The sequence below is a fragment of the Aotus nancymaae genome, unplaced genomic scaffold, assembly GCF_030222135.1.
Source record: "Aotus nancymaae isolate 86718 unplaced genomic scaffold, 86718_ANA_hifiasm-v0.15.2.pri h1tg000010l, whole genome shotgun sequence".
NCBI classification, from domain to species: Eukaryota; Metazoa; Chordata; class Mammalia; order Primates; family Aotidae; genus Aotus; species Aotus nancymaae.
In genome coordinates this window covers 37806420-37833019 of record NW_026988421.1, presented here as the reverse complement: position 1 = coordinate 37833019, position 26600 = coordinate 37806420, and the positions used below count along the sequence as shown (strand labels likewise).

Below are 26600 nucleotides of genomic sequence, written 5' to 3'. Positions count from 1 at the left end.
TAGGTCTTTTGGTTGGTGGCTGAATCATGCACAGAGTAAACTAGTACCATAAACTCATACTATTTCTGAAGATGGGGAATAATTTAGATATTCCCCATCTTGATTATGGGGATGATTTACTGTGGCTGGCTATGATTTACTGTGAAAGCAGTAAGTGAATTGGAGTCATCATCTGTTACTTATGGAGTGGAAGGGGCAGGAAAAAGGAGAAAAACACAAACAAGGGGAAAACGTTTTGTGAGAAAAATAATAAGCACAGTTTTCTGCTTAGTTTACTGAGGTCCCAATCTTTGAAGACCCAAACATAACTTGTGAAGGTAAGTTTGAACTTCAGATAATAACAGTTCTTTCTTTGTCACCAGAGCTTGTCTCTGTCCTTGGAACACAGAAGAGCACATTGAATTCATTAGGCCATGGCATGAGAATGATGACTGGTGGAGGTGGCACAGCATCAGAGCTGACCCACAGAGGGATCAATGATTCCCAAATAACTCTTCACTGATAGTTTCTAGGGTCAAGGCAGTACCTGAAATTGTATGCAATCTTCACAAATCATTCAGAACATTTTGCCTTTAACAAATGGATGGTAGGCTGGGTGTGATGGCTCATGCCTGTAATCCCAGCACTTTGGGAGGCCTAGGTGGGTGGAACATGAGGTCAGGAGATCGAGACCATCCTGGCCAACATGGTGAAACCCCATCTCTACTAAAATACAAAAAATTAGCTGGGTGTGGTGGTGTGCACCTGCAGTCCTAGCTACTCAGGAGGCTGAGGCAGGGGAATCACTTGAACCGAGGAGGCGGATATTGCAGTGAGCTGAGATCGCGCCACTGCACTCCAGCCTGGCAACAGAGTGAGATTCTGTCCAAAAAAAAAAAAAAAAAGATGGTAAAAAGAAATTTGAAGAGATTAAAAAAAGGTGCTTTCATTTTTTTCTCATTTTTATATTAAAACTTTCAAATCTACAGGAATTATGGTAATTTAATTACTATGTGAACAAAAAAGCTAAAATTAGAGTACAACAAATACCTGTATACTCTGAAATTATAGCATAACAAACACTTGTATACTCTTCGCCTAAGTTCACCAACTGATAATTTTCCATACAGGCGTACCTCATTTTATTGTGCTTTACTTTATTGTGCTTTGCAGATATCGCAGTTTTTACAAATCGAAGGTTTTGTGACACCCTTGCATCAAGCAAGTCTATTGGCACCATCTTCCCAAGAACATGTGCTTATTTCATGTCTTTGTGTCACATTTGGGATATTGCAAACTTTTTAGTATTATTATATCTGTAATAATGATCTGTGATCAGTGAGCTTTGATGTTGCTATTATAATTGTGTTGAGGCACCACAAACTGCACCCATATAAGACGGCTAACCTAATAAATGTCATGTGTTCTGACTGTCCTACTGACAGGCTGTTCCTCAGTCTCTTTCCTTCTCTCTTTGGGCCGCCTTATTCCTTGAGAGACAACAATGTTGAAATTGGGCAAATAAATAACCCTATAATGGCCCTTAAGTGTTCAAGGGAAAGCAAGAATCGCATGTCTCTCACTTTCAATCAAAAGCTAGAAATGATTAAGCTCAGCGTTGAGGCCATGTAGCAAGTTAAGATCCACTAAAAGTTAGAGAAGCTGTGAACACAAAGGAAGAGTTCTTGAAGGAAATTTAAAGTGGTACTCCAATGAACAAACGAATGCTAAGAAGTGAAATAGCCTTATTGCTGATCTAGAGAAAGTGCAAGTGGTCTGGATAGATCAAACCAGCCACAACATTCTCTTACATGAAAGCCTAATCCAGAGCAAAGTCCCAACTCTCTTCAATTCTATGAAGGCTGAGAGAGGTGAGGAAGCTGCAGAAGAAATGGTGGATGCTAAATGAGGTTGGTTCATGAGGTTTAAGGAAGGAAGCCATCACCATAACATAAAAGTGCAAAGTGAAGGGCCGGGCGCAGTGGCTCACGCCTATAATCCCAGCACTTTGGGAGGCCGAGGCGGGTGGATCACGAGGTCAAGAGATCGAGACCATCCTGGTCAACAAGGTGAAACCCCGTCTCTACTAAAAATACAAAAATTAGCTGGGCATGGTGGTGTGCGCCTGTAGTCCCAGCTACTCGAGAGGCTGAGGCAGGAGAATTGCTTGAACCCAGGAGGCGGAGGTTGCGGTGAGCCGAGATTGCGCCATTGCACTCCAGCCTGGGTAACAACAGTGAAACTCCGTCTCCAAAAAAAAAAAAAAAAAAAAAAGTGCAAGGTGAAGCAGAAGATGTTGATGGAAAAGGTGCAGCAAGTTACCCAGAAGATATAGCTAAGCTCATTAATGAATGTGGCTATACTAAACTGATTCTAAACGTAGACCAAAAAGCCTTCTATTGGAAGAATATGCTATCTAGGATTTTCATAGCTAGCAAGAAGTCAATGCTAGCTTCAGAGTTTCAAAGGACAGTCTCTCTCTTGTTAGGTGCTAATGTAGCTGACATTTAAGTTGAAAGCAACGCTTATTGACCATTCTGAAAATCCTAGGGCTCTTAAGAATTATGCTACATCTACTCTGCCTGTGCCCTATAAATAAAACAACAAAGCCTGGATGTAGCACATCTTTTTGCTGTGTGGTTTACTGAATATTTTAAGCCTACTGTTGAGACCTACTGCTCAGGAAAAAAAAAATATGCCTTTCAAACTATTGCTGCTTACTGACAATGCACCTGGTCACCCAAGAGCTCTGATGGAGATATACAAACAGATGAATGTTGTTTTCACGCCTGCTAGCACAACATCCATTCTGTAGTCCATGAATCAAAGAGTAATTTTGATTTTCAAATCTTATTAAGAAATACATTTTGTAAGGCTATAGCTGCCATAGATAGTGATTCCTCTGACGGATGTGGGCAAAGCCAAGTGAAACCCTTCTGGAAAGGATTCACCATTCTAGAAGCCATGATACATGGGAGGAGGTAAAAATATCAGTATTAACAGGAGTTTGGAAGAAGTTGATTCCAACCCTCGCAGATGACTTTGAGGGATCTAAGATTTCAGTTCAAGAAAGTAACTGCATATGTGGTGGAAATGGCAAGAGAATAGAAGTGGAGCCTAAGGATGTGACTAAATTGCTGCAATCTCATGATACAACTTGAATGGACGAGGAGTTACTTCTTACGGATGAGCAAAGAAAGTTTTTTTTTTTTTCTTTTTTTTTGAGATGGAGTTTCGCTCTTGTTACCCAGGCTGGTGTGCAATGGAGTGATCTCGGCTCACCGCAACCGCCGCCTCCTGGGTTCAGGCAATTCTCCTGCCTCAGCCTCCTGAGTAGCTGGGATTACAGGCACACGCCACCATGCCCAGCTAATTTTTTGTATTTTTAGTAGAGACGGGGTTTCACCATGTTGACCGGGATGGTCTCTATCTCTTGACCTCGTGATCCACTCGCCTCAGCCTCCCAAAGTGCTGGGATTACAGGCGTGAGCCACCGCACCCAGCCTAGAAAGTGTTTTTTTTGAGATGGAATCTACTTCTGGTGAATATGCTGTGAACATTATTGAAATGACAACAAATAATTTAGAATATTACATAGCTGGGTGCAGTGACTTATGCCTGTATTCCCAACATTTAGAGAGGCAGAGGCAGAATAGCTTGAGCCCAGTAGCTTGAGACCTGCCTGGGCAATGTAGTGAGACTCCATTCTCTAGAAAAAGGAAAAAAGAAAAAGGACCAAAAAAAAAAAGAGAGAGAGAGAGAGAGAGAGGCTATTACACAAACATACTTGATAGAGCAGCAGCAGGGTTTGAGAGGATGAACTCCAATTTTGAAAGTTCTAGTGTGGATAAAAATGCCATCAAACATCATCACATGCTACAGAGAAATCTTTTATGAACAGAGGAGTCAACAGATGTGGCAAACTTCATCGTTGTCTTTAAGGAATTGCCCAAAGCCACCCCAACCTTCTGTGCCTCCCACCCTGATCAGTCAGCAGTCATCCACATCGAGGCAACACCCCTCACAAGCAAAAAGATTATGACTTGCTGAAGGCTCAGATGATTGTTACCATTTTTTTTTTTTTTTGAGACGGAGTCTCACTCTGTTGCCCAGGTTGGAGTGCTGTGGCATGATCTTGGCTCACTGCAACCTCCACCTTCAGGTTCAAGCAATTTCCAATTAATTTTTGTATTTTTAGTAGACACAGGGTTTCACTGTATTGGCCAGGCTGGTCTTGAACTCATGATATGAAGTGATCTAGCTACCTCGGCCTCCCAAAGTGCTAGGATTAAAGGCATGAGTCACCACCCCCTGCCGATCATTAGCAATTTTTTAGTAACAAAGTATTTTAAAATTAAGGTATGTACATTAAGGTTTTTTAAGATATAATGCGATTGCACACTGAATACATTATAGCATAGTGTAAAGATAACCTCTGTTACATGCACTGGGAAACCAAAGAATTCCCATGACTTGCTTTATTGTCATGTTCATTTATTGAAGTGGTCTGGAACTGAACCTGTGATATCTCCCTCTTTATATATACATATATGTACTTATACACAGATACGTGTGTATAAACATATATGTAGATGTGCATGCATATAGAGGTGTATATGTATTTGAAGTAAGCTGTAGATATGACCCATCACCCCTAAACACTTTAGCTTGCAACTCCCAAGATCGCATTTTCCAAAGTAACTTACAATACCAGTATCACCTCTAAAAGAAGATTAATAATGTCAACTAACGTATACCTCATAGTTCGTCCACATTATCCCCCCATAAAAGCAATGTCTTTTACAGTTTTTTAAAATCCAGAGTCCAGTTAATTGGGATATCATGAGGGCTTGTGAAAATCCTCATCCTCAACATTTCACTGTTAGTTGATGATGATTTTTTCTTGAATGAATTATTACATTTTGTGATTTTATCAATTTTTCTACATCTGTTAGCTGGCATTCTTCTAGCTTTCACATTCACTGCACCTTTCTCTGCGTACCACTACAGACTCACGAATTGTTATATTCAAAGTGGTATAATCCATAATGTATTTTTAAAGTTTAAATCACCCCAAATTTGGCCAATGGAAAACACTCCAAGGCAGTTTCTATTTTCTTTTCATGGTTTCCAGCACAAGATGTCTTTGAGCTTACCTTGCACTTTTCTTGCCCTAGACCTAGAAGCAGCCACTTCTTCAAGGACTTACTTATATGATGAATAGGTGATACATCCATATAGTGCAAGCCTCCAAATATTCAAAGCTATACATGCTCCCTCCAACCCCACCCCTCTCTTCATAGACAGCCAATGTTAGTTTTTTTAATCCTTCCAGAGACAGTTTATATCATAGAGCAATACATATTATACAAATTTATAATTTACATGTACTACATAAATATAATAGATCAATTATATTCTTACCTACCCTCAACGTGATTTAACTCGAATGATAGCGTAGTACACTCCTGAGTTTGTCTGGGTTTGTAGCTCTTGTCTGTCATTAGATTTTGAAAGATATCTATTATCTTACCCTAAAAAGATTAGGAGCCTTTAGGCTAAGTCTCAGATGTTTCAAATGAGAAAAACTCAGGGAGGGTGACTTGACCAAAGCTGCATTAACTAACAACACTCACATGTTATTCCCTGGACTTAGAATGTCCAAGTACCCTGGGCTTGCTAACATCTACTCACTTTTCAAACATCACTACTCGGGAAGCTTTTCCCTTCCTTAGTGTTTTCCAGATAAACCCTTGTTACAGGTTTTAGATCATTATGTATGTCTCCTTCCTTTAATACACGCATGTATTAAAATTTGTTTCCTGTCTCCGTGAGAAGGACCACATCTGTTCTGTTCACTGCTGGCACACAGTAGTTGCTCAACAAAAATGTGCGGTCAGGCTCACAGTCCACGCCTCTTCTACTGTGGTCCTGCTGCGTTTGGAGAAATAGTTCCAAGCTATAAGCTTGAAAACCTGAGAAGTCTCAATAGAAAAAGCTGGGAAGTCTTTCCATTTCCACGATTAATGGAGGACCTTAGCAGAAACGGCTCACCGCGAGGTGTGACGACCGCGGGAGGGCGTCAATCAAGAAAATGCCCCCTTGCCCCGGAGGCGAGTGGAGCCGCACAGCCACACGGGCTAGCGGTACGGACTGCTTCAATAGAAAACACGTGCAAAACCAGAGAGCCAGACTGCGCGCAGCTGCGACCCTCAAGAGCCGGCAGAAAAGACACGGAGCAGCCCCCACTGGATTGAAGACTGCACAGCCCCCGCCCAGCACGGTAGGACCCGGGCCTCCCCTTGACTGTTGCTCGGAGCTGCTTCTGCCAGCATCCTCGCGGAAGTGGCTTGAATCAGGGACCTCCAAACGAACCGGGTGGAGCGGCCAACAGTGCGCAGCACCTGAACTCCAGCCATCCAAACCCCGCTGGGTCGCAGCTAAGGGACGCAGAGCAGCCCTAGGAACGCAGGGCGCTGTCCCGCTCTGAGCACCCGAGGCGGCTGGGGTGACAGCCAGCGCAACTGTTAATCCAGGGAGCGCACCCACCGGGGAGGCGTCTCAGGCCAGAGGCCTCTGCTCCGGCCGAGTCCCGCTAACTCCCCGTCTGGAAACGACTGCTGCCACCGGGGCCCAGGCCCGGACGGCGCCCCGAATTTCAGCAGAGGTGCCTCCGGGCCGCGGACAAGGCCGCTGGAGCCCGCACTCTAGGCGGCAGCCTTCGTCGCATCTCCCCCGACGGACGCGGCCCCAGGCTTTCCTCTAGGGCGTCCTCGGAGCCCCCAGGGGCGACGACGGCGGCGGGGCACCAGGGCGCCGGGTGCTGGGTGCCGGGAGCCTGGGAGTTAGCGCTCCCAGGGGGCGGGGAGCTCGGCTGGCTGGGCGGGCCGGGGTGGGGGCGGGCGGCAGCTCCCGGGGCCCCGCGCCATTGGCCGCAGGGCCCGGCGTCAGGAAGGGGCCAGTGAGCGCGGCCCCACCCCGCGGCCGGCGGAGCCTATCGCCGGGAGCGCGGAGCGCGGATAAATGTAGCGCCGCGGCGCGGGCCGGCAGCTCTGAGAGGGGCCGGAGGGCAGCTGAGCCATGCAGTACCCGCATCCCGGGCCTGCGGCGGGCGCCGTAGGGGTGCCGCTGTACGCGCCCACGCCGCTGCTGCAGCCTGCGCACCCGACGCCCTTCTACATCGAGGACATCCTGGGCCGCGGGCCCGCCGCGCCCACTCCCGCCCCCACGCTGCCGTCCCCCAACTCCTCCTTCACCAGCCTCGTGTCCCCCTACCGGACCCCGGTGTACGAGCCCACGCCGATCCACCCCGCCTTCTCGCACCACTCCGCCGCCGCGCTGGCCGCTGCCTACGGACCTGGCGGCTTCGGGGGCCCTCTGTACCCCTTCCCACGGACGGTGAACGACTACACGCACGCCCTGCTCCGCCACGACCCCCTGGGTAAGGCGGTCGGGCGAGGGTGGGGGCGAGGAGGCGCCACTCGGCAGGTGGCAGCGCCCGGGAGGCCGAGGGGGCGAAGGGGGCAGGCGTAGACGGCTGTGGCAAAAGCGATGAAAAGCAGCTGTCGGGCACGCGCGGGGACGGGCGGCGCGCGGCCGGGGCTGACCGCACCGTGACTCAGATTGGTTTTCCTGCACCTTGCAGGCGTCGGGGCGTGCGGGCCAGCGAAAGACCTCGCGGCTAGGGCAGCCGTGGACCGCGCGTGTCACCCGGGGTTGGGCTCCCTTGGCGGGAGGGACGAGGAAAGGGGCGTCGAGGCGCCCCTGGCCGGCCCCCGTGGGGCAGGGATGGCTTCTGGGCCCGGGCGGCTACGGGGCTGGACCTGGTTCAACAGGCTTGTGCAGTGAAAGAGCCTGACCCTTTCCGTTCATACAGGAAATCTTGAGTTCTCGATAGGAGTAAATCTGGTTTCAGAAGCTGTTAAGTGTTTTCCTGGCTGCATGAAGCAGACCCTTCCCCCGGAGTAGTGCACGCTGCTGATTATTTTATCGACATCCTCAATACAGACAAATTCAGGAAACACTCGACTTCTGATAGCCGGGATCCGTTTTTCTGATATTGTTCATTTCCTCTGTGTGGGATGTGACTTTATGGCAGCTAAAATAACCAGTTGCTTCCTATTTTTTTTCGAGGCTGTTTTGCACCAGTCTGAAGCCTGACGCAAGCAAAATCTCGAAAAAACAATGCTAGCTTTCAAAGCGTTGAGGTGCAGGCCTGTGGACTGATGGACGCACGGACCGACCGACACTACTTTGGAGGAAGCCACAGCCCCTGGGCGCCAGTTAGGAAGGGAAGCAGGGACACATAGGGCATATATTCTAGAACTTCGGGGCATGTCCCCTCAGTGTGCGGCTTAAGAAATAAGCCGCCCATGGTCCGCGCTGTGGTTGACCCTTGGCGCCTTCGAGGTCTGAAGCCCTAGGGTAAATAAGGAAACGGGGCGCCTCTAGAGTTTTAAATGAACTCTGTTATTGGAAGCTTCACTAGGGACCCTGAAGACAAATAACGTCTTAATTAGCATTTTAATGTCACAATTTTTATGGCGCGGCCTCTAGCTCAGCCCTCCACCTTCCCTTCTCACGGTTACCGGGAAGGGGATTGTATTTTAGTTCATCTTTTTGTGTTTTTGAGTTGTTGTCCTGTCTGTCTAATTCCAGCCTCGAGAGTTTGATGATGCGGCCCGTGCCTGGCTCTGGTCGCTTGTCGGGACTGGAGCGGGACCCTCAGCCGGGCCGGGCCTGGGGACAAACGTTTTCACTGTGCGCCCTGAGTTTCCTTGGGTTACTGCTGGGACCGCGCAGGAGGAAGCAAAGGGTTTTTCGAGCTAGACCAACAGGAAACACATTGACGGAAATGTTGCCATAGCCCATGGGGTGGCTTTAACTGGCCGCCCCCGCGGGCTGGGTGTGAAATCAGAGGAGGCCGCGGCTCCCCCAGCCAGGATTGGAGGCTCTTCGCGCGGCCCTACGCGGGCGTCCCAGCCCGAGCGCTTCCCGCGCAGCCAGGCCTTGGCGGTGCAGCGGCCCCACTCCACCCCTAAAACGCACACACACCCGGTTCACGATGGAAGATCCAAGGGGGCGAAAAGTGTATCAATCCGAGAGCCACTGGGCAAAGAGGGTCGTGGCATTGTAAGCCCAGTCGGTAGTGCGCATTCTTTTGGGGATTAAAGATGTGTCTGGATCTAGCTGTAGGTGTGACGGTTGTGTGTGGGTGAGTGTACCAGGGTGGGCCGTGTGCATCTGCAGTGTTGGTGTGTGACTTCGGGCCTGTTTGTGGGTTGGTGGGAGCTTGTTGGGTCCACGTGCCGGTGGGTGTATGTGAACGTGTCTGGTTGGGTGGCCTCTGGCCTACCTTTGTCATCCCAGGGGGTCTGGCCAGGTCGCTCCAGGGCCGTGGGTGAGCGCTGCTCTTCTCGCCCGCAGGTAAACCTCTACTTTGGAGCCCCTTCTTGCAGAGGCCTCTGCATAAAAGGAAAGGCGGCCAGGTGAGGTTCTCCAACGACCAGACCATCGAGCTGGAGAAGAAGTTCGAGACGCAGAAATACCTCTCTCCGCCCGAGAGAAAGCGTCTGGCCAAGATGCTGCAGCTTAGCGAGAGGCAGGTGAGCTCGCCAGGGGCCTGGGGCCGCCTCCGGTGGGGATGAAGGCTTCTGGGGTGGGGGTCGCCGGGCCACCGAGAGAGAGGCGACTAGCGACCCTGCCCTCTGGCAAATCCCGACGCGGGCCCGTGGCGAGTTTTCTTTCTCTCTTTCCTGTAGGTCAAAACCTGGTTTCAGAATCGACGTGCTAAATGGAGGAGACTAAAACAGGTATGGACATGGTTCTGTTTCTATGGAAATAAATATTTTTATCACGTTATCTCTGCGAGGCTGTTATGGGTTGTATGCAAAAGTCACTTGAGAGACTATTTAACCTCTTCACCTTGATTAAAAAGACAAATAGTCCTGCTGAAATTCAGGATGAGTTGCTCAGGTGGCAGTAATGCTAAAAGCACCTAATGGGGTTCCTATATCAATTATGCTTGGGTTTTCGCACACTGGCTAGTAAAACTCCCAGCTAATTGTTTTATAAATCCCATATGTTGTTTATCTAATTAACGCAGGAAAGATAAAGTAATTGACAGTAAATGACTTAAGCAGTTATCTTTGGGAGAAAATTGTTTCTTTTATTTACACAGCCATAATAAAACCAGGCAGAACTCAAGGGTAAATATAAAGAAACAAACACCTTTAAGTCTTGTTTGCACTGTTTTTTAGAAGAATTAACTGTCAGGGAGTTTAAAAATTATTTTCCATCTAATGCCAGCTCTTAAAAGGAAATATAAAACTTGTAAGAAAATATTCAAGCCTGTTTGGAAAGTAGCTTAAACTTTCTACCAGTCTTTCTTCCAGTGACCTTGTTTCGCAATATGTGATAAAAAGTAAAGGGTGATTTAGTTTTTAAAAGAAGGTCTATTGACTTAAAGCTAAACATTCATTTTTGATGTCCTAATCTGGATGTATCCTCCAAAGTTATCTGATAATTGCTGAGTTGTTCACTTGTCATTGTATATGCAGTTTATAATAAATAAAACATTTTGAAACAATGGAGAAATTTAAAGCAAAGTGGATTTTAAAATGTATTGATCATTACTTTTTCATTCAAAAGAAAGTATCCCAAGGAATATTTTGAAACAGAAAATAAAATTCCTGTAATTTCATTACTGTAATGTGATTTAAATATTTGCAGATTCACTCTCAATTTCTGACCTTGTGAATCTATTTGTTGAGACTATAGGCTTGCAACTATATAACAAATAGATGTTGTAATATTTCTAGGTAGTATTTATAAGCATTTTAGACAGGTGTAGGATTAAAAATTCACTAGCTTATATATTTAACAGTTCTTGGTCAAAGGCTTGACTCTAGTTTACCAGAAACCTTAAAAATAGTGATTTCTATGCATTATCAAGATATTTCCCAGAAATTTGCCCCAGATTTTAAGTAAATTGTAGCTAATTGTCTACAATCTCAGTCGGCAGCATTCTTCCAGATCCACATTTTTTTCTTTGCCATGATTCTGTAACTTGTTATATATTTATATACATGTAGATGTTTATAAATTTGCTCCAGAAAATGAATGAAAAAAGATCCAGTCTAATAATTTTGAAACTTTATTCTTAATTCACCATTTAGCATTCTTATTTTTGAAATGTCTGGAAGACTATTAATTGGCAAAGTTTAAATATTTAAAGAATGAAATTAGGATTTATCTGTAGTGATCTGATTTTCTTTCCCCCTTAAACTTTTGAGAATATTGAAACCATGGGTTTGGGCTGGTGTTAAGTAACCAGAATTTGTGTTCAATTGGTATAATACATCTGCATTTATATTCACGGCTGGTTCTCATCTTGTAAGCATATAATTTTTGATATGACAGAAACTTTTCTTCCAAAGTGAGAAAAAAGCACAAGTATGTATCTCCTGAATAAGAAGATGATAAACTGAGAACACTCAGTAAACTAAAAATTAAAAGACAATACCGGATGAAGAGAGGTTTTGATTTATGCCTCTCACCTATCCATGTTTTATGATCCTTCCAATCTCCATTTTCATTTCTTTATTCAGGAGAACCCTCAAAGCAATAAAAAAGAAGAACTGGAAAGTTTGGACAATTCCTGTGACCAGAGGCAAGATTTGCCCAGTGAACAGAATAAAGGTGCTTCTTTAGATAGCTCTCAATGTTCGCCCTCCCCTGCCTCCCAGGAAGACCTTGAATCAGAGATTTCAGAGGATTCGGATCAGGAAGTGGACATTGAGGGCGATAAAGGATATTTTAATGCTGGATGATGACCACTGGCATTGGCATGTTCAGAAAACTGGATTTAGGAATAATATTTTGCTACAGAAAATCTTCATAGAAGAACTGGAAGGCTATATAAGAAAGGGAATCAATTTTCTGGTGTCCTGGAAACCTAAAATATTTGGTGCACTGCTCAGTTAACAAACTGACATGGAGAACTTAATTTTGACTTAACAAATAGTTTATGTACTGAACTTAGGTTGTTTTGATAAAATGACATAACAGTGATTCAATTCATCCCCCTTTTAAGAAAAAGTAAGTTGTTATTTCTATTTATGAAAAAGTAATTCTGAACTTTCTGTTAAATTTTTAAGTTATAGCTTTAAAGGTTTTAATAGGACCTTCTTGAATGAATTTTCTGTAATCTGTGTATCTCCCACTTAATAGTAAGGCAAAGGGGTACCCCAAATCCTGAGGGGCCTACATTTTAGGCAGCCTTGGAATATTTTAAAAGGAAAACATTCTTTTATATGACATTCTTTTACTGCTGTCTTAAATCTAAAGCCATTTCAGAGCTCTTGTCTAAGAGATGTATGTTCGTTTTGTGAGATATAGTTGATAAGAATCTTAAATGCTTGTTTTGCACTATCACTTAATACCTATTTGACCAAGGTGCTGAGGGGATAGTAGCTTCCAATTCAAGCAGAAAAACTGACCTGACTAAAATTAATCGCAGATGAACTAGAAGTCACAGGTTAATTAAATGTAAGTAGATTGTAGATACTGTTTTATATCAAACTATGTTTATAATGTGTATATAGAATTGTTCACTGTAAAAAAAATTGCCAAAATGTGTTTTTTTAAGTAAGTAACTTGACTATATAATAAAACCCAACGTGGGACGATAAGTTTAATTAATTGATTTAAAAAAATCTGCACACCTTTTCTTAAAGGACCTCCTGAGTGCCTGGTGCGTTGCTGGGCTCTGGGGACGGGAAGTGATTGGGGCTGGATCTTGCTGGGGCTCTCACTCTGAGTTCCAGGACCGCGGGTGGGTACCTGGAACGTGGGTTGGGGCCTCTCCCGGGGCGTTTTCCTTGGGGCTGGTTGTGTGTGAGGCTAGGGCACTGTTCCTATCGGCGAATCCCGAGCTGGACAGGTTTGAACCACGGGCACGCCAGGCGATGAGAAGAGCGGTGGCCAAGGCCCGCTGCGCAGCGAAGCGCGAGGCCGTCCGGACCCCATCGATTCTCTGGCCCTCGCCGTCCTTGACCGGCTGAGTCAACACCGCGTCATCCCTCGGCTCCGGAGCCCGCTGCGCGCTGCAGGCCCGGGGTGGGGAGGTCCGCGTGGGGGGATGGGAGGCCCTGGCCGAGAGGAGCGGGGAGGTGGTTTGCTATGAGAGCGGTCCTCGAACTCGGGGAACTTCAGAACCTTCTGGAGGGATTGTGGAAACCCATGGCTAGCCCCGTTCCTAGGGTTCTGATGTGTTGGGACTGGGCTGGGACTGGGAATTTGCATTTCCAACAAGCGCTGGGGTGACGCCAAAACTGCTGGCCTGGACACCACCCCTGGGTGGTGTGATGTGAGCACTCGGGGTGTGGAAGAAGCAGGTGGGACCGGCATCCCTCCCTCCCGCTCACCCTCCCACCTGCTTCCCTGGTAACTCTGGCCAGCCAGAGGCTGGGGCAGAGTGCTGAGAGGAAGGAAAGACGAGGGGGAATAGAGGAATGCGGGGCTTATCCAGGCTAGTGGGAGTGAGGTTTGATGACTGAGCAGAGGGCGCAGTGTGGAGGACGGGGCACCATGTGATGGAGGGAGAATGGAGTGCTGAGGTGAGGTGGGTGTGGAGGCCCAGGTTTCTGACTCTCAGGGTATTGCTAGTCTGTGTCAGCTGCTTGTCTAGCTGAGCCATCAGGTCTCTGCCAGTCCAGGAAAACTATGACAGAGACTTGTTGAGGAGAGACCCGGAAATTTCTCTCTCTAGCCTTGGCCACCATGGAGGCCTCTAGTTGTAGAGTTGGGTACCTCCTGGCTAAGGTCCTGTGAAGGAATGACCCTACCCCTTGCCTGGCTCCCGGGGCTGTGGCCCTCCCAGATTTGGACACTCAGTTGAAGACAGTGAAAAGGTCATTGTTCTTAGGGACTTGTCACATCCTGCCTCCTTAGATTCTAAAAAGTCCCCTGGAATTGTGGGTGAATTAAGATTTCTGAGAAAAGCAGTACTAGTTTTTAAGCAGAGAGGTGTGTATAGACTTGGAAGTTTGAAGATTTGGGTTGGTGTTTTAGTTCTTGGCCTCATTTGTAGAACGAAGATGGTCTAGTTGAGCCACATTACCCCTTCCAGCTCCCAAATTCCCAACTCAGTTCATGCCATCATTGTTCTCCCTATCCCCATGTCTCTTCAACCTTGGCACCCAAAGTAGCCACCCAGTGGGAGAGTTTCCTTTCCCATCAGCTGTGGGCTCCAAGCTCCAGACCCTGCCTAACAGATTACATCAAGGTTTCAAAGGTCATAATCCATCTCATCTGAAAAGGGGACTGTCCGTATCAGACAGCTTGTGGACATAATATTGAATTAAAGTAATCCTGAGATCCATGTGTGTGTTTCACTTCTGGAGATAAACCCTGGTTAATGTTTATTCTTGAGAGTAACTGTATTATGACTGTTCAGCAAAGAAATACAGACTAATGTATTGATTGACACTAGAAAAGTTGAGGGGTAAAATCTAGTTTTAAAGTTGACAATTCCCTGAAACCAGGCTTCTTCCCAATTTCAAGCTTGTCCTAACTCTCTTCAAGTTGCTCCCATTCTGAATCTAAACATGTCCTTAAGAATCAAGAGCATGTTAACTGGAGGAGGTGCAGTATTCTCAGGACACAGGTAGGCATTCACTTTTCTGAAGTGCACCATTGCAATTGCCAATGAAGGTTTAGAAATTCCTCCTACGATCCAGGCATTTTTCATTTGTTTGTCTTTTGGCTATTTCATGTTGAAGCAGCACGTATGACCTTTACAGCACAACTCCTGTCTTGTTTTTAACTCTTTTTATCAGGAGATTCAACTTGAAAACGGTTATCATTTAGCAGAAAGACAAACAGAAAAGCACATTTTTGTAAGCAAAACGTTAATGATTGGAAGAATTGCCCTAATTTCACCATGACAGTGTGTGATTAATCCCCTGGGTCGTGTACTTATACTTTAAGTTATTCAGTTCATTGGTCTTTGATATTCAGAACCCTTTCTAACTTAATATGATATTGATTTTGTTGGATGATGTACTTTGACTCTTTAAACAACATCACTTTTAGAGATGACTAGCCTACTGTGTAGTATTTTATTTAGAGAACTATTGCATAACATTACTTTTTCTTACTTTTTATGGTTTTCTCAGGGTGAAAGCTGATAACACATCTTGTGGGAAAAGAGGAAACCATCTGATAGTGAAAGTACCTATTCTCTTTCAACTTTTCTGACAAGCTTGTGTGTGTGTGTGTGTGTGTGTGTGTTTCATTACTGTGAATATTCATTTTAGTTAATTGGGCAGGATAGGGATTTAAGAAAACTTATTTGGACTTGGGGAAAATGCATTTTGCTGGGGACAGAAGATATTAAAATTCCCACTCCAGATATATTGCCATGTGGAAGTTGATGAACTCAAAATCTCCTGATTTTGATTTTTTTCAAGATCTAATAATCAATGAGCCTTAAAATCTGTGGTTGGAGTTATTTATGTGACTACTGACAATATGGGACAGAATGTGAAAACCAAACAATCACCCAGGATGCTTCTAAATGATTGGGAGTTCAGGCCAGGCACGGTAGCTCACATCTATAATCCCAGCACTTTGGGAGGCTGAAGTGGGCAGATCACCTGAGGTCAGGAGTTCGGGACCAGCCTGGCCAACATGGGGAAATCCTTTCTCTACTAAAACTACAAAATTAGCGGGGTGTGGTGGCACGCGCCTGTAATCCCAGCTACTTGGGAGGCTGAGGCAGGAGAATCACTTGAACCTGGGAGCGGAGGTTGCAGTGAGCCAAGATTATGCCAATGCACTCCAGCCTGAGCAACAGAGTAAGATTGTCTCAAAAAAAAAAAAAAAAAGACTAGGAGTTCAGTATTTTGTAGTCAAAATAATCACGTTGTACTGATTGATATTTTTCAGTCCATAGAGGTTTTAGGAAGTCCCAGTTGGATTCTGTATTTGTCTAATTTTTTCCCTTGACATGTTTTTTTTTTTTTTGTATTGTTGATAAACCCAAATAAGAAGCACTTTGGAGACTCCTCCCACTCACCCAAAGATCTGAGACCCCAGGTCCACAGAAGGAAGAGCAGCCACCCCTTCACATGTGGCTGTAGGAAAACCAGAATCACACCGTTGTGGATGCAAGCATGGCTCGCAGCAGGGCAGATGGAACCCCTACCCCTCTCTTGCTGGCTGAGGGCCCGGGGAACAAACTCATCCTCAGCCTCCGTCCCTCAGTTCCTAGAGCGGAGCGTGGCTCCCCCGAGAGAAGGCGTCCGTCCCAGGCACGCAGTGGGCCCGAGTGTCAGTCAGAAAAGCTAGACAGCCCCAGTGATTCCCTTCTTTTGAGACAGCTCTTGGGTTCGCAGTTGCAGGCGGGAAACCTGTTCAGTCGGATGTACACAAATCTCTCTGGACAATACAGAGGGCTGCGGCGAGAGGACCTTGGAGCTGGCAGAGGCATTTCCTGTCTGCGGAGGATCTTGACTTTGGAGCATCCGGTCGCCGCCGCGAACGCTTTCCTGCGTTGCTGCTTAAAAAAACAAAACAAAACAAAAACGAGTCACTGCAAATATCCTGCGACTTTCCAGGTGAAAGCCAATGAAGCCGCTTTCCACTTTAAAAACATTTGTTTAAAACGTATTTTCTAACCATTCCTTAGACTCCTTATTTTGGAAGGGGAGTTTGGTATCCTTGAAAAACCTTAAGTATTCAAAAATCTCATTCTCTCTAAAGTCAGCTTTTTAGATGAACAAGTACGGGAAAGAGTTAACGGCAGAGGGTCCCTCCCCTGCTGCCCGCAGACGCTTGAGTAGGAGATGCCCATAACCTTGTTTATGTTTTTCTTTCATGGTTTATGCCCTTCCATCCTTCTTCTCCTCCCCACTTTTCCTTCCTCATCTTATTCATTCCCTTTCTCCTTTCCCCTCCTTGCCTTTCAGGATTCCTCATCTTCATTCAGTTTACTTCCCCATTTAGAATGGAAAATGACTGATCTCCATTCTTTAGATGTTACTATTGGAGCCAAGATTTTCCAATTATAGAAATGTTCAGCTTTTAGCTGAGGTGAGAATCCTGTTTGAGGGGAACGTTGCTGGAGTCCTAATGCGTTGCTCCTATCCAGCCGGGGATAAATTTTTAATTTATTTTATTATTAAGCAATAATAATAACATAGGCTGGGACTGGTGGCTCACACCTGTAATCCCAGCACTTTGGGAGGCCGAGGCAGGCAGATCATTTGAGGTCAGGAGTTTGAGACCACCATGGCCAACATGGCGAAACCCCACCTCTGCTAAAACAAATACAAAAATTAGCTGGATGTGGTGGCAGGTGCCTGTAATCCTAGCTACCCCGGAGGCTGAGACAGAAGAATCACTTGAACCTGGGAGGCGGAGGTTGCAGTGAGCCACTGCACTCCAGCCTGGGCCACAGAGTGGGACTCCATCTCAAACAATTAATAATAATAATAATAATGATAATGATAACATAAATAGAAGAGTAATAATCCTGTGTCCTAGGGTCGAGGCACTCAGTAGCACTGGAGTGTAACGGAGCTGACAGATGCTGGAATAAGGGGTGGGCAGCACATGCTGTGGCAGAGCCCGCCAGGGACTCCCAACCAAAGAAAATGAAAAGGAATGCTGTTCCACGGAGAAGGACGGTCCTGTCCACAGGCCTGGAGGTGAGAGAGGGCGGGGAGTATGCATGACTGGACTCCAGAGATTTTGGATTTCAGAATTTTGAATCAGGGATTGCGGACCTAGGTTTGCTTTACCCACCACACAGTTATCTTTGTTTTTGCATTGGCACTTTCCTCTCTCTGGAACTCTCTTCCACCCCAGACACAGCCTCATGGCTTGCTCCCTCCTCTCCTTCAGATACGGCCTTCCCTTTGCCAGCCTTTTCACGATGGCAATCTCCTCTTCCTATCCCCAACCACAATTTAATTTTTTCTATTTCACTTAATGTAATGGGATATAATATTTTTATTGCCTTATTTATTATATGTCTCTTCTCATTGATATATGAACATCACGAGGGTAAGGATTTTTGTCTGTTTGGTTCACTGCTATATATCTTCAGCCTGCCCTATTAGGCACTTGGTAAATATATGTTAAATTAATGAATTACTGAGCATGTACTATGTGCTGCTAAATATTATGTGAATCTTTCACTTGCTTTATATCATTTAATCATCAACGACCCTATGAAGTAGAGGCTGTTATCAACCCCATTTTCCAGTTAAGGAAACTGTCACCGAGAAGTTACGCCCAAAACCTCAATTACTATACCGGTCAATGTAATGAGAACTTCCTCACTGAATCGGTTGCACTCTTGAGAAGATATCAAATCAAGTCTAATTCTAGCTGTAAGAAGAGAGTTGAGGTTTTTTTACTTATCTTATTTAATCTTTTGCCTTGATTCAATCTAGCATTATATCTGGAAGGAATTATGATACAGCATAAGATATAAGCAATTTCTGTGTATGTAACATATTATTCTATTACATTAGAAAACTAATAAGCTGAGTGAAGTATCATTTCCCCCTCAGTTTTCTGGGGGAAATGAGCATTATAAAATATATTTTATATTTTTCAAAGTGTTAAAAAAAAACAATTGGCTGGGTGTGGTGTCTCACGCCTGTAATCCCAGCACTTTGAGAGGCCGAGGTGGTTAGATCACGAGATTGGGAGATCGAGACCATCCTGGCCAATATGGTGAAACTCTGTCTCTACTAAAAATTAGCTGGGTGTGGTGGTGTACTCCTGTAATCCTAGCTACTCCGGACACTGAGGCAGGAGAATCTCTGGAACCCAGGAGGTGGAGGTTGCAGTGAGCTGAGATAGCACCACTGCACTCTAGCCTGGCAACACAGTGAAATTCTGTCTCAAAAACAAACAAGAAGTATTTTCCTCTGGTTCATGTTATTTGATGTTGCAATTACATAAACTATTTAGTATCGTTATGTTTATTCTTCATCTGGCCCATGGAGGCATGTTCTACAAGGGACTCTGGCATCAACATGGCAATGTGATGGCTTACGATTTGCGTCCCCAGCATTCAGCACTATGTTTGACTTGCAGTAAGCTTTTAATAAATATTGTACTACAGAATGAAAGTGAAAGCCATGTGCCCTCCCTCAAGGAGAGGGGAGTGATTTCCCTCCCTCCCCAAGCCCTGCACCCTCATTATACTTCCCATTCCTTGGCTACCAGAAACACAGCTTTCCTAGATGGCTTTGGGAGCACAGCAGAAAGAAAGCATAGTGGGTAGTGGGTAGACACTTGACAGGTGCCAACTTGGGCCAAGGGTGAGGGGAGGACATATTTAGGTCTATTTAAGGTTAAATAAGCACTAAAAGAAGATGTTCTCTGCCATCTTTTTACCAGCATAAATTTGAAGAGGAAGTGCTTCTGTGCTTTTCTTGGCCATTTTTCCCTTTCACACTTGACAATTTCATTCAATTTCCAGTTCACGATTCTCAATTTCCATCAAGAGTTTTATTTAAAATCTACCCAGTTTACTGAAAACAAAACAAAAACAAAAACAAAAAAAACCCAGCACTATTTGGAGTAGGCTGTGATCACTACTATTTTTATCAGCATCATCTATTTAGAAAATGGAAGCAGGAAACCCAAATATTTTTAAATGATTTCTGAAAGTATTTTGTGAATTGCAAAGAAACAAGTGTAGAAGGAACAGAAAGTGTGTTTGCTTCACATGCTCTTTCAAATTTTTAACTTTCCTTAGCTGCATATGGAATTTGCATTACTATAGACTTTCCATTAATTGTAGATTAGACCAGACTAATTCAATAAATGTTTAAAAAATGGACCCTGAGTGCAGGTTCAGACGTCTGGAGGAAACGACTTGATGGTACGGAGGTGGAAGAGGGTGAGAAGTTATGATGATGTATGGTGCTGTTGATTAGTTAATTGAAGGTAAAATTTTTAGCTTCACCAAGCAATTACCTGATCTCATTAAGGTCTTTAAAATCACCTAAGTACCATTTTGCCTGAGGCAGCTGCCCCTTGTTTAGATGTTATTTTAGGCATTAAGAAAAACACAGTGTTAATAGTGACCAGGGAATTTATGCATGCAATTTCTGGTGTGTATTGTTCTGAATCTTAGCCATTATTCAGTATTATCCATCCTGTATAAACATGAGGCACTAAAATATACCGGCATTTTGTATGATGTTTTACTTTTCAAATGTATTTTAAAGCATCATATTTACAAGAGTTTTTTTTAACAAATGAAATTTGTAAAGATATATGGATTGTCAATTTTTTCAAGAAACTACTTCTAAAAGTATAACATATATATTTTAAAAGCTCACAAATCATAGGTGTACAGCTTACAACATGACTATACTATGTAACTGGAATCTATATCTTGAAATAGACCATTACCAGATCCCAAGGAGCTCTCTTTATGCCCCCTCTAGCTCACTATCCCCAACCTCACTCCAAGGGACTGCACTAACCCAGTTCCAAATGGCATAGATTCATTTGCCAATTTTTGAACTTTACAAAAGTAAAATCCCACAGTATTTTCTTTATCTCTCATTCCTTTAGTTTTTAGGGTTCTTTTTTTTTTTTTTGGAGACGGAGTCTCACTTTGTCACCCAGGCTGGAGTGCAATGGCATAATCTTGGCTCATTGTAACCTCCACCTCCCAGATTCAAGAGATTCTCCTGCCTGAGACTCCCAAGTAGCTGGAATTATAGGTGTCTGTCACCATGCCTGGCAAATTTTTGTATTTTTAATAGACATGGGGTTTCACCATGTTGGCCAGGCTGGTCTCGAACTACTGACCTCAAGTGATCTGCCTGCCTGGGCCTCCCAAAATGTTGGGATTACAGGTATGAGCCACTGTGCCCGGCTGCCCTTTCCTTTAGTTTTTTTGCTGGTAAAATTCATCCATGTTATGGTGTGATGTTGTTTGTTCATCCTCAATACTGCATAGTAGTCCATTGTACGAATTTTCATGTCAGTTGAAATAATGCATCTAAATATAAAAACTGTACTATAAAATTTACATTTGAAAACAATGACACTGCTCACATTTTATTGGACTCCAAGACTCCTAGGTGGAGAGAAGGAAAGACAGCAGAAAGACAGGAGCATCAGGCTGTCAAGAAACAAATTACTGAAACCTTTCACATATCAGAAGGGCTGGGAATATCAGTAACCAAAATATCACTTATTTTTCTTACTTAGGGGGGTTGAATGAAAAAAAAATCACCTCGATTGGGTGTGGTCACTCATGCCTATGATCCCAGCACTTTGGGAAGCTGAAGCAGTTGGATCACTTGAGGTCAGGAGTTCGAGACCAACTTGACCAACATGGTGACACCCGTCTCTACTAAAAGTATCAAAAAAAAAAAAAAAACTAAAAAATTAGCTGAGCGTGGTGGCAAGTATCTATAATCCCAGCTACTTAGGAGGCTGAGGCAGGAGAATTGCTTGAACCTGGGAGGCAGAGGTTGCAGTGAACTGAGATTACGCCAATGCACTCCAGCCTGGGTGACAGAGCAAGACTCCATCTCAAAAAAAAAAAAAAAAAAAAAATTCTAAAGACAACTTTATTTAGTTCTGGACATAGGTCTCCCTGTAGTTACAATATTTTATTTCAGTAATTTTAGGAATTTAGTTTGCATTCTATTCTACTTTCATTTTCCTGTTAACTTTGACATCTATAATTATAAAGCTGCTATGGGATGGTGTGCTGGATTTTATGCCTAGATTTGCTGTTAAGTGGCAGTGTGTCTCTGGACATATCACTTACCTTTCTGTTTCCTCATCATGAAATGAGGCACTTGGACTAGGTCATTTTTTTTTTTTTTTTTTTTTTTTTTTTTTTTTTTTGTGAGACAGTCTCACTCTGTTGCCAAGCTGGAGTGCAGTGGCTTGATCTTGGCTCTCTGCAACCTCTGCCTCCTGGGTTCAAGAGATTCTCCTGCCTCAGCCTCCCAAGTAGCTGGGACTACAGGCACAGGCGCATGCCATCACGCCCAGCTAATTTTTGTATTTTTAGTAGAGACGAGTTTCACCATGTTGGCCAGGATGGTCTTAATCTCTTGACTTTGAGATGCAGCGGCCTCAGCCTCCCAAAGTGCTGGGAATACAGGCATGAGCCACTGCGCCCAGCCTTTTTTTTTTTTTTTAATTCGAGACAGAGTCTCACTCTATCGCCCAGGCTGGAGGGTAGTGGCGCAATCTCTGCTTCCTGAAACCTCTGCCTCTCGGATTCAAGAGATTCTCATGCTTCAGCCTCCGGAGTAGCTGTGATTACATGCAGGCACCACTCCCGGCTAATTTTTGTATTTTTTGGTAGAGATGAGGTTTCACCATGTTGGCCAGGCTGGTCTCGAACTCCTGACCTCAGGTGACCAACCGCCTCGGCCTCCCAAAGTGCTGGGATTATAGGCATGAGCCACCACGCCTGGCCTAGGTCATCTTTAATGTTGCATTTAACACTAAGATGCTATGCTTTTCTGTTCTATATCTTTCTAAACAACACATTCATCTCCTAAACTTCAGTGGCTATGTGTTTCAGATGTTGAGGGGTGTGAAAAATCTTTTATTTCACTAGCCCTCTGGTGTTCACTTCCTAAGCAGGACTTTGTCTTACACTTAAGTTCAATTCTAAGGTTGAATCAAGGTTCGGTCTCCATCAAAGCCTATAAAAGCTCACCCTAGGGAAGAGTTCTTAGGAAATCATTTCTAATATGCCCAGCTGTTCATATATTTTCAAACAAATAATAGGATATTTAAGTAAACTTGAATATTGATTATACATTTCTTATCAAATCATTCAAGTATTCATTCAGAAAATATGGATAGAGCACCTACTATGTGGCAAGTGGTATGCATAAGGCACAGTAGGATGACTATGAAGATCGGAGAAAACATCCTTTGAATTCAAGGAGGAACCTATTTTTATCCTAAGCATAATTATTATTTTGCTTGCTATATAATAATTCCATGCTGTTTAAGTTCTTGTATTTGTCTTACAAAAGCTGTTAGCCAAACAACCCATAGCAAAATATTTAATAACATATGGGCATTCCAAAGTCATAAATAAGAAACTAAATGAACCTCCTTTTGGAGCATCTCCCCACAAATGCCAGCTTCTCTCCTCATTTCCATCCTGGGGTAAATGCCCACTTCACCCTCCAACACAGTGTGGTTTAAATAATAATAAAATGTCTCCAACAGATGGCATTATCCGGCATCCCACACCCAGGACTGTCATCTCTCCCTCAACATTTGAGGCTGTGTATCTGCCCATCTCCCCTGGTTTCCTCCAGGTAACCCCACCTTGGGCAAGGTCTGTGGTCTTCCTTCTCCTGCTCCTCCAACACTGCTGGGTTACCCCCAAAAGAATCAGTTTTATTTGCCTTTTCTCCTCCTTCTCTTTCTTTCTTGGTTTCACTGGGAGCCAAATAATCATTTAAGATTCCAAGTATCAGATTGGGTCAGTAAAATTATAATCTTTGAAGTAAAAATTAGGGAAAGTGCTCAGAAATGCCTTGGAATCTTCAGAGATTGATAGAGCTTGGCTCTGTGTCCCTACCAAATCTCATCTCGAATTATAATCCACACGTGTTGAGGGAGGGACCTGTAATCTGTGTGTGGAGGGAGGGAAGTGATTGGATTATGAGGGTGTTTTCCTTCGTGCTGTTTTCCTGATAGTGAGTGAATTCTCATGAAAGCTGATGGTTTTATAAATGATAGTTTTTCCTGCACCCTTCCTCACTTCTCTCTCACTGCCTTGTGAAGGAGGTGTCTGCTTTCCCTTCTGCCATGATTGTAAGTTTCCTGAGACCTCCCTGGCCATGTGGAACTATGAGTCAATTAAACCTCTTTCCTTTATAAATTACCCAATCTTGGGTAGTATCTTTATAGCAGTGTGAAAAAGGACTAATACAGAGACCCTCTACCACCATCTAAGAGTAGGGTTTTATTTGTTTGTTTGTTTGTTTTTTTAGATAGGGTCTTGCTATGTCACCCAAGCTGGAATACAGTGGTATGATTATAGTTCACTGCAGCCTTGAACTCCTGGGCTTAAGTCACCCAAGCTGGAGTACAGTAGTATGATTATAGTTCACTGCAGCCTTGAACTCCTGGGCTCAAGCACTCTTCCCACCCAGCCTCCCAGAATGCTGGGATTACGGGTGTGAGCCATAGCGCCCAGCCTAAGAGTAGTTTTGATTCAACATTGTTTTCAGTTTTTATTCCTTGAAATATTAGTTTGATTTATATGATTTGCCTTGCAGATAAGGACTATTTCAGTTACATAAAGATTAAGAGGCTTCAGTGGACTGTATCAAGCCTGATCTATCTATCTATCTATCTATCTATCTATCTATCTATCTATCTGTCTGTCATCTATCAGCTATCTAAAATTATGTTAATTTTAGCTGGACTTGGTGGTTCGCATGTGTAGCCCCAGCTATTCGGGAGGCTGAGATAAGAGGACTCAGGAGGTTGAGGCTGCAGTGAACTAGGATCATGTCACTGCACTACAGTCTGGGTGACAGAGTGAGACTCTGTCTCTAAAAAAACTAAAACTAAAATAAAATCACATTAATTTTCCTTGGTTATTAAAGCCGTACCTCCTCAATGCAAAATATTTGAAAATAAAGAAAAGTATGTAGAAGAAAACAGCAATCCGTAATCTCACCATTGAGGCACTGAAGTCTGTGGAAACTTTAGAAGACACTTCCCTTAGTTGTTTTTCCCCTATGTTTGTATGTATAATATTTTAAAATTTTGACTTTTTTCATCTTAAAATTATTTTTGAACAGGTACAAATGTAAATAGTACAAAAGGTAATAAAGCAAAAACTGCATGTCCCTCCCATCCCTCCTACCCTGCCCCCCGGCCATCTTGTTCTCAGTAAAGTGACCTCTTACTGATGTTTTTGGTGGTCTTCCAGTGATGGTCTAAGCATATACAAGCACATTTGTGAATATCTTATTTTCTTCACTACAGACCATAAGGGACTGTACATTCTTTTCTCTAGCTTGCTTTTTCATTTAGCAATAGAGCTTGAAGATTGTTCCATATCAATGTAGATAGAGATCTTTCTCTTTTCTTATTTTTTCTTTTCAACTGGCTGGGTTGTGTTTCATTTTATGTCTGATTTCTAACTAATTTGATGTACATTTAGGTTGTTTGTAGCCTTTTGCTGTTACAAATGAGTCAATAGATGTCTGTATGCATCTCATTTCTGCTCTGGCATATCTGGGACAAACTCCTAAAGTGAAATTGTGGTATGTGCATTTTTTGTCTAGATAGATATTGCCAATTCACTCTCTATATTTTATCATAATTGAGGCTACGCTAAACATGAATGTTTTTCCTCTTTTGAATAAGTTAATATTTTACATAAATGTGAATATTTTCTTTTATTAACATCATTTAAATGGTTGCATAATATATTGTGTTTTATTTTTATTGACATAATAATTTTATATATTTATGGGGTACAATGTGATGTCTCAAAACATGTATACAGTGTGTAATGATCAAATTAGGGTAATTAGCATATCCATCACCTCATTCATAGTGTATTTCTGGTGGAAACATACATGCATTAATATATAATGCATGTTATATAACTTATAATTAGCATGTTATGCTAATTACCCTCATATAGATATCAATCTATATATATATATAAAAGTATATGTATATGTATATATATTTTTAGAGGTAAAATCTCACTCTAGAGAGCAGTGGCATAATCATAGCTCACTGCAACCTCCAATTCTTGGGCACAAGGGATCCTTCCACCTCAGGCCTGCAAGTAGCTGGAACTGGGTACATACTACCATGCTTGGCTAATTTTTAAAACATTTTTATAGAGATGAAATCTCTCTGTTATCTAGGCTGGTCTCGAACTCCTGGCCTCAAGCAATCCTCCTGCCTTGGCCTCCCAAAGTATTTGGAATTACAAGCATGAGCTATAATGGGCATATAATGTATTATTAGGTAGAGATGGCATAATTTCTTAATTCTCTTGTTGGGTTACTGTTGTTTTATTGTTATAAAATTTTCTAAAATGAGAATGTTTTCCCTCCATTTCACTTTAATTCCTTCTAGAGTATATTAACAGAAAGTGAATCATTGAGCCAAAGGGATGAATATTTGATAAATATTGTGAAATTACTCCCTGGGAAAGTTCTATCAATTTATATCAGTGGAGATAAAGGCTCATTTCTCCATATCTTCACCAATGGGAGTGCTGTTTTTCTAATCTTTCTTAATTATTTAGGATAATAGTATGCTGTATTTTAGTTTTACATTTTATTTCTTTCGTTATTCCCAAAGTTGAATTTTTTTTTTTTTGGACTAGTCAAGTGCAGTAGTGAGAAGGGGGAAAGAGTAGAACAAGGAGTTCGATCTGTAACTGTGAAAAATCAATTGGGATAACTCACTACCTTCAGACCAGCCCCAAAGTTGAATTTTTAAAATATGATAATACTTTATTTCTCTTTCTTCTTGTCTTAGTCCTTTACTTGTGGATTTATTTGAATTCTTTTTTTTTTTTTTGAGACAGAGTCTTGGTCTGTTTC

The 26600-nt window shown here is 43.4% G+C and overlaps 1 protein-coding gene across 1 annotated transcript; it reads left to right on the top strand.

Moving 5' to 3' along the window:
- Positions 1–7027: 7027 nt before the first annotated feature.
- HHEX (hematopoietically expressed homeobox) lies at positions 7028–12677 on the top strand. Its single transcript, XM_012454782.2, has 4 exons — positions 7028–7420; positions 9406–9584; positions 9741–9791; positions 11589–12677. The coding sequence occupies exons 1-4, from the start codon at positions 7060–7062 to the stop codon at positions 11808–11810; spliced, it is 813 nt and encodes a 270-aa protein (XP_012310205.1). The 5' UTR covers positions 7028–7059; the 3' UTR covers positions 11811–12677.
- Positions 12678–26600: the final 13923 nt, after the last annotated feature.

Bases quoted from the DNA above. Each gene is read 5' to 3' on its own strand.
- HHEX (XM_012454782.2), top strand. From the start codon at position 7,060: ATGCAGTACCCGCATCCCGGGCCTGCGGCGGGCGCCGTAGGGGTGCCG. The intron at 9,585-9,740 runs GTGAGCTCGCCA...TCTTTCCTGTAG, and splicing joins TGCAGCTTAGCGAGAGGCAG to GTCAAAACCTGGTTTCAGAA. The intron at 9,792-11,588 runs GTATGGACATGG...TTCTTTATTCAG, and splicing joins AATGGAGGAGACTAAAACAG to GAGAACCCTCAAAGCAATAA.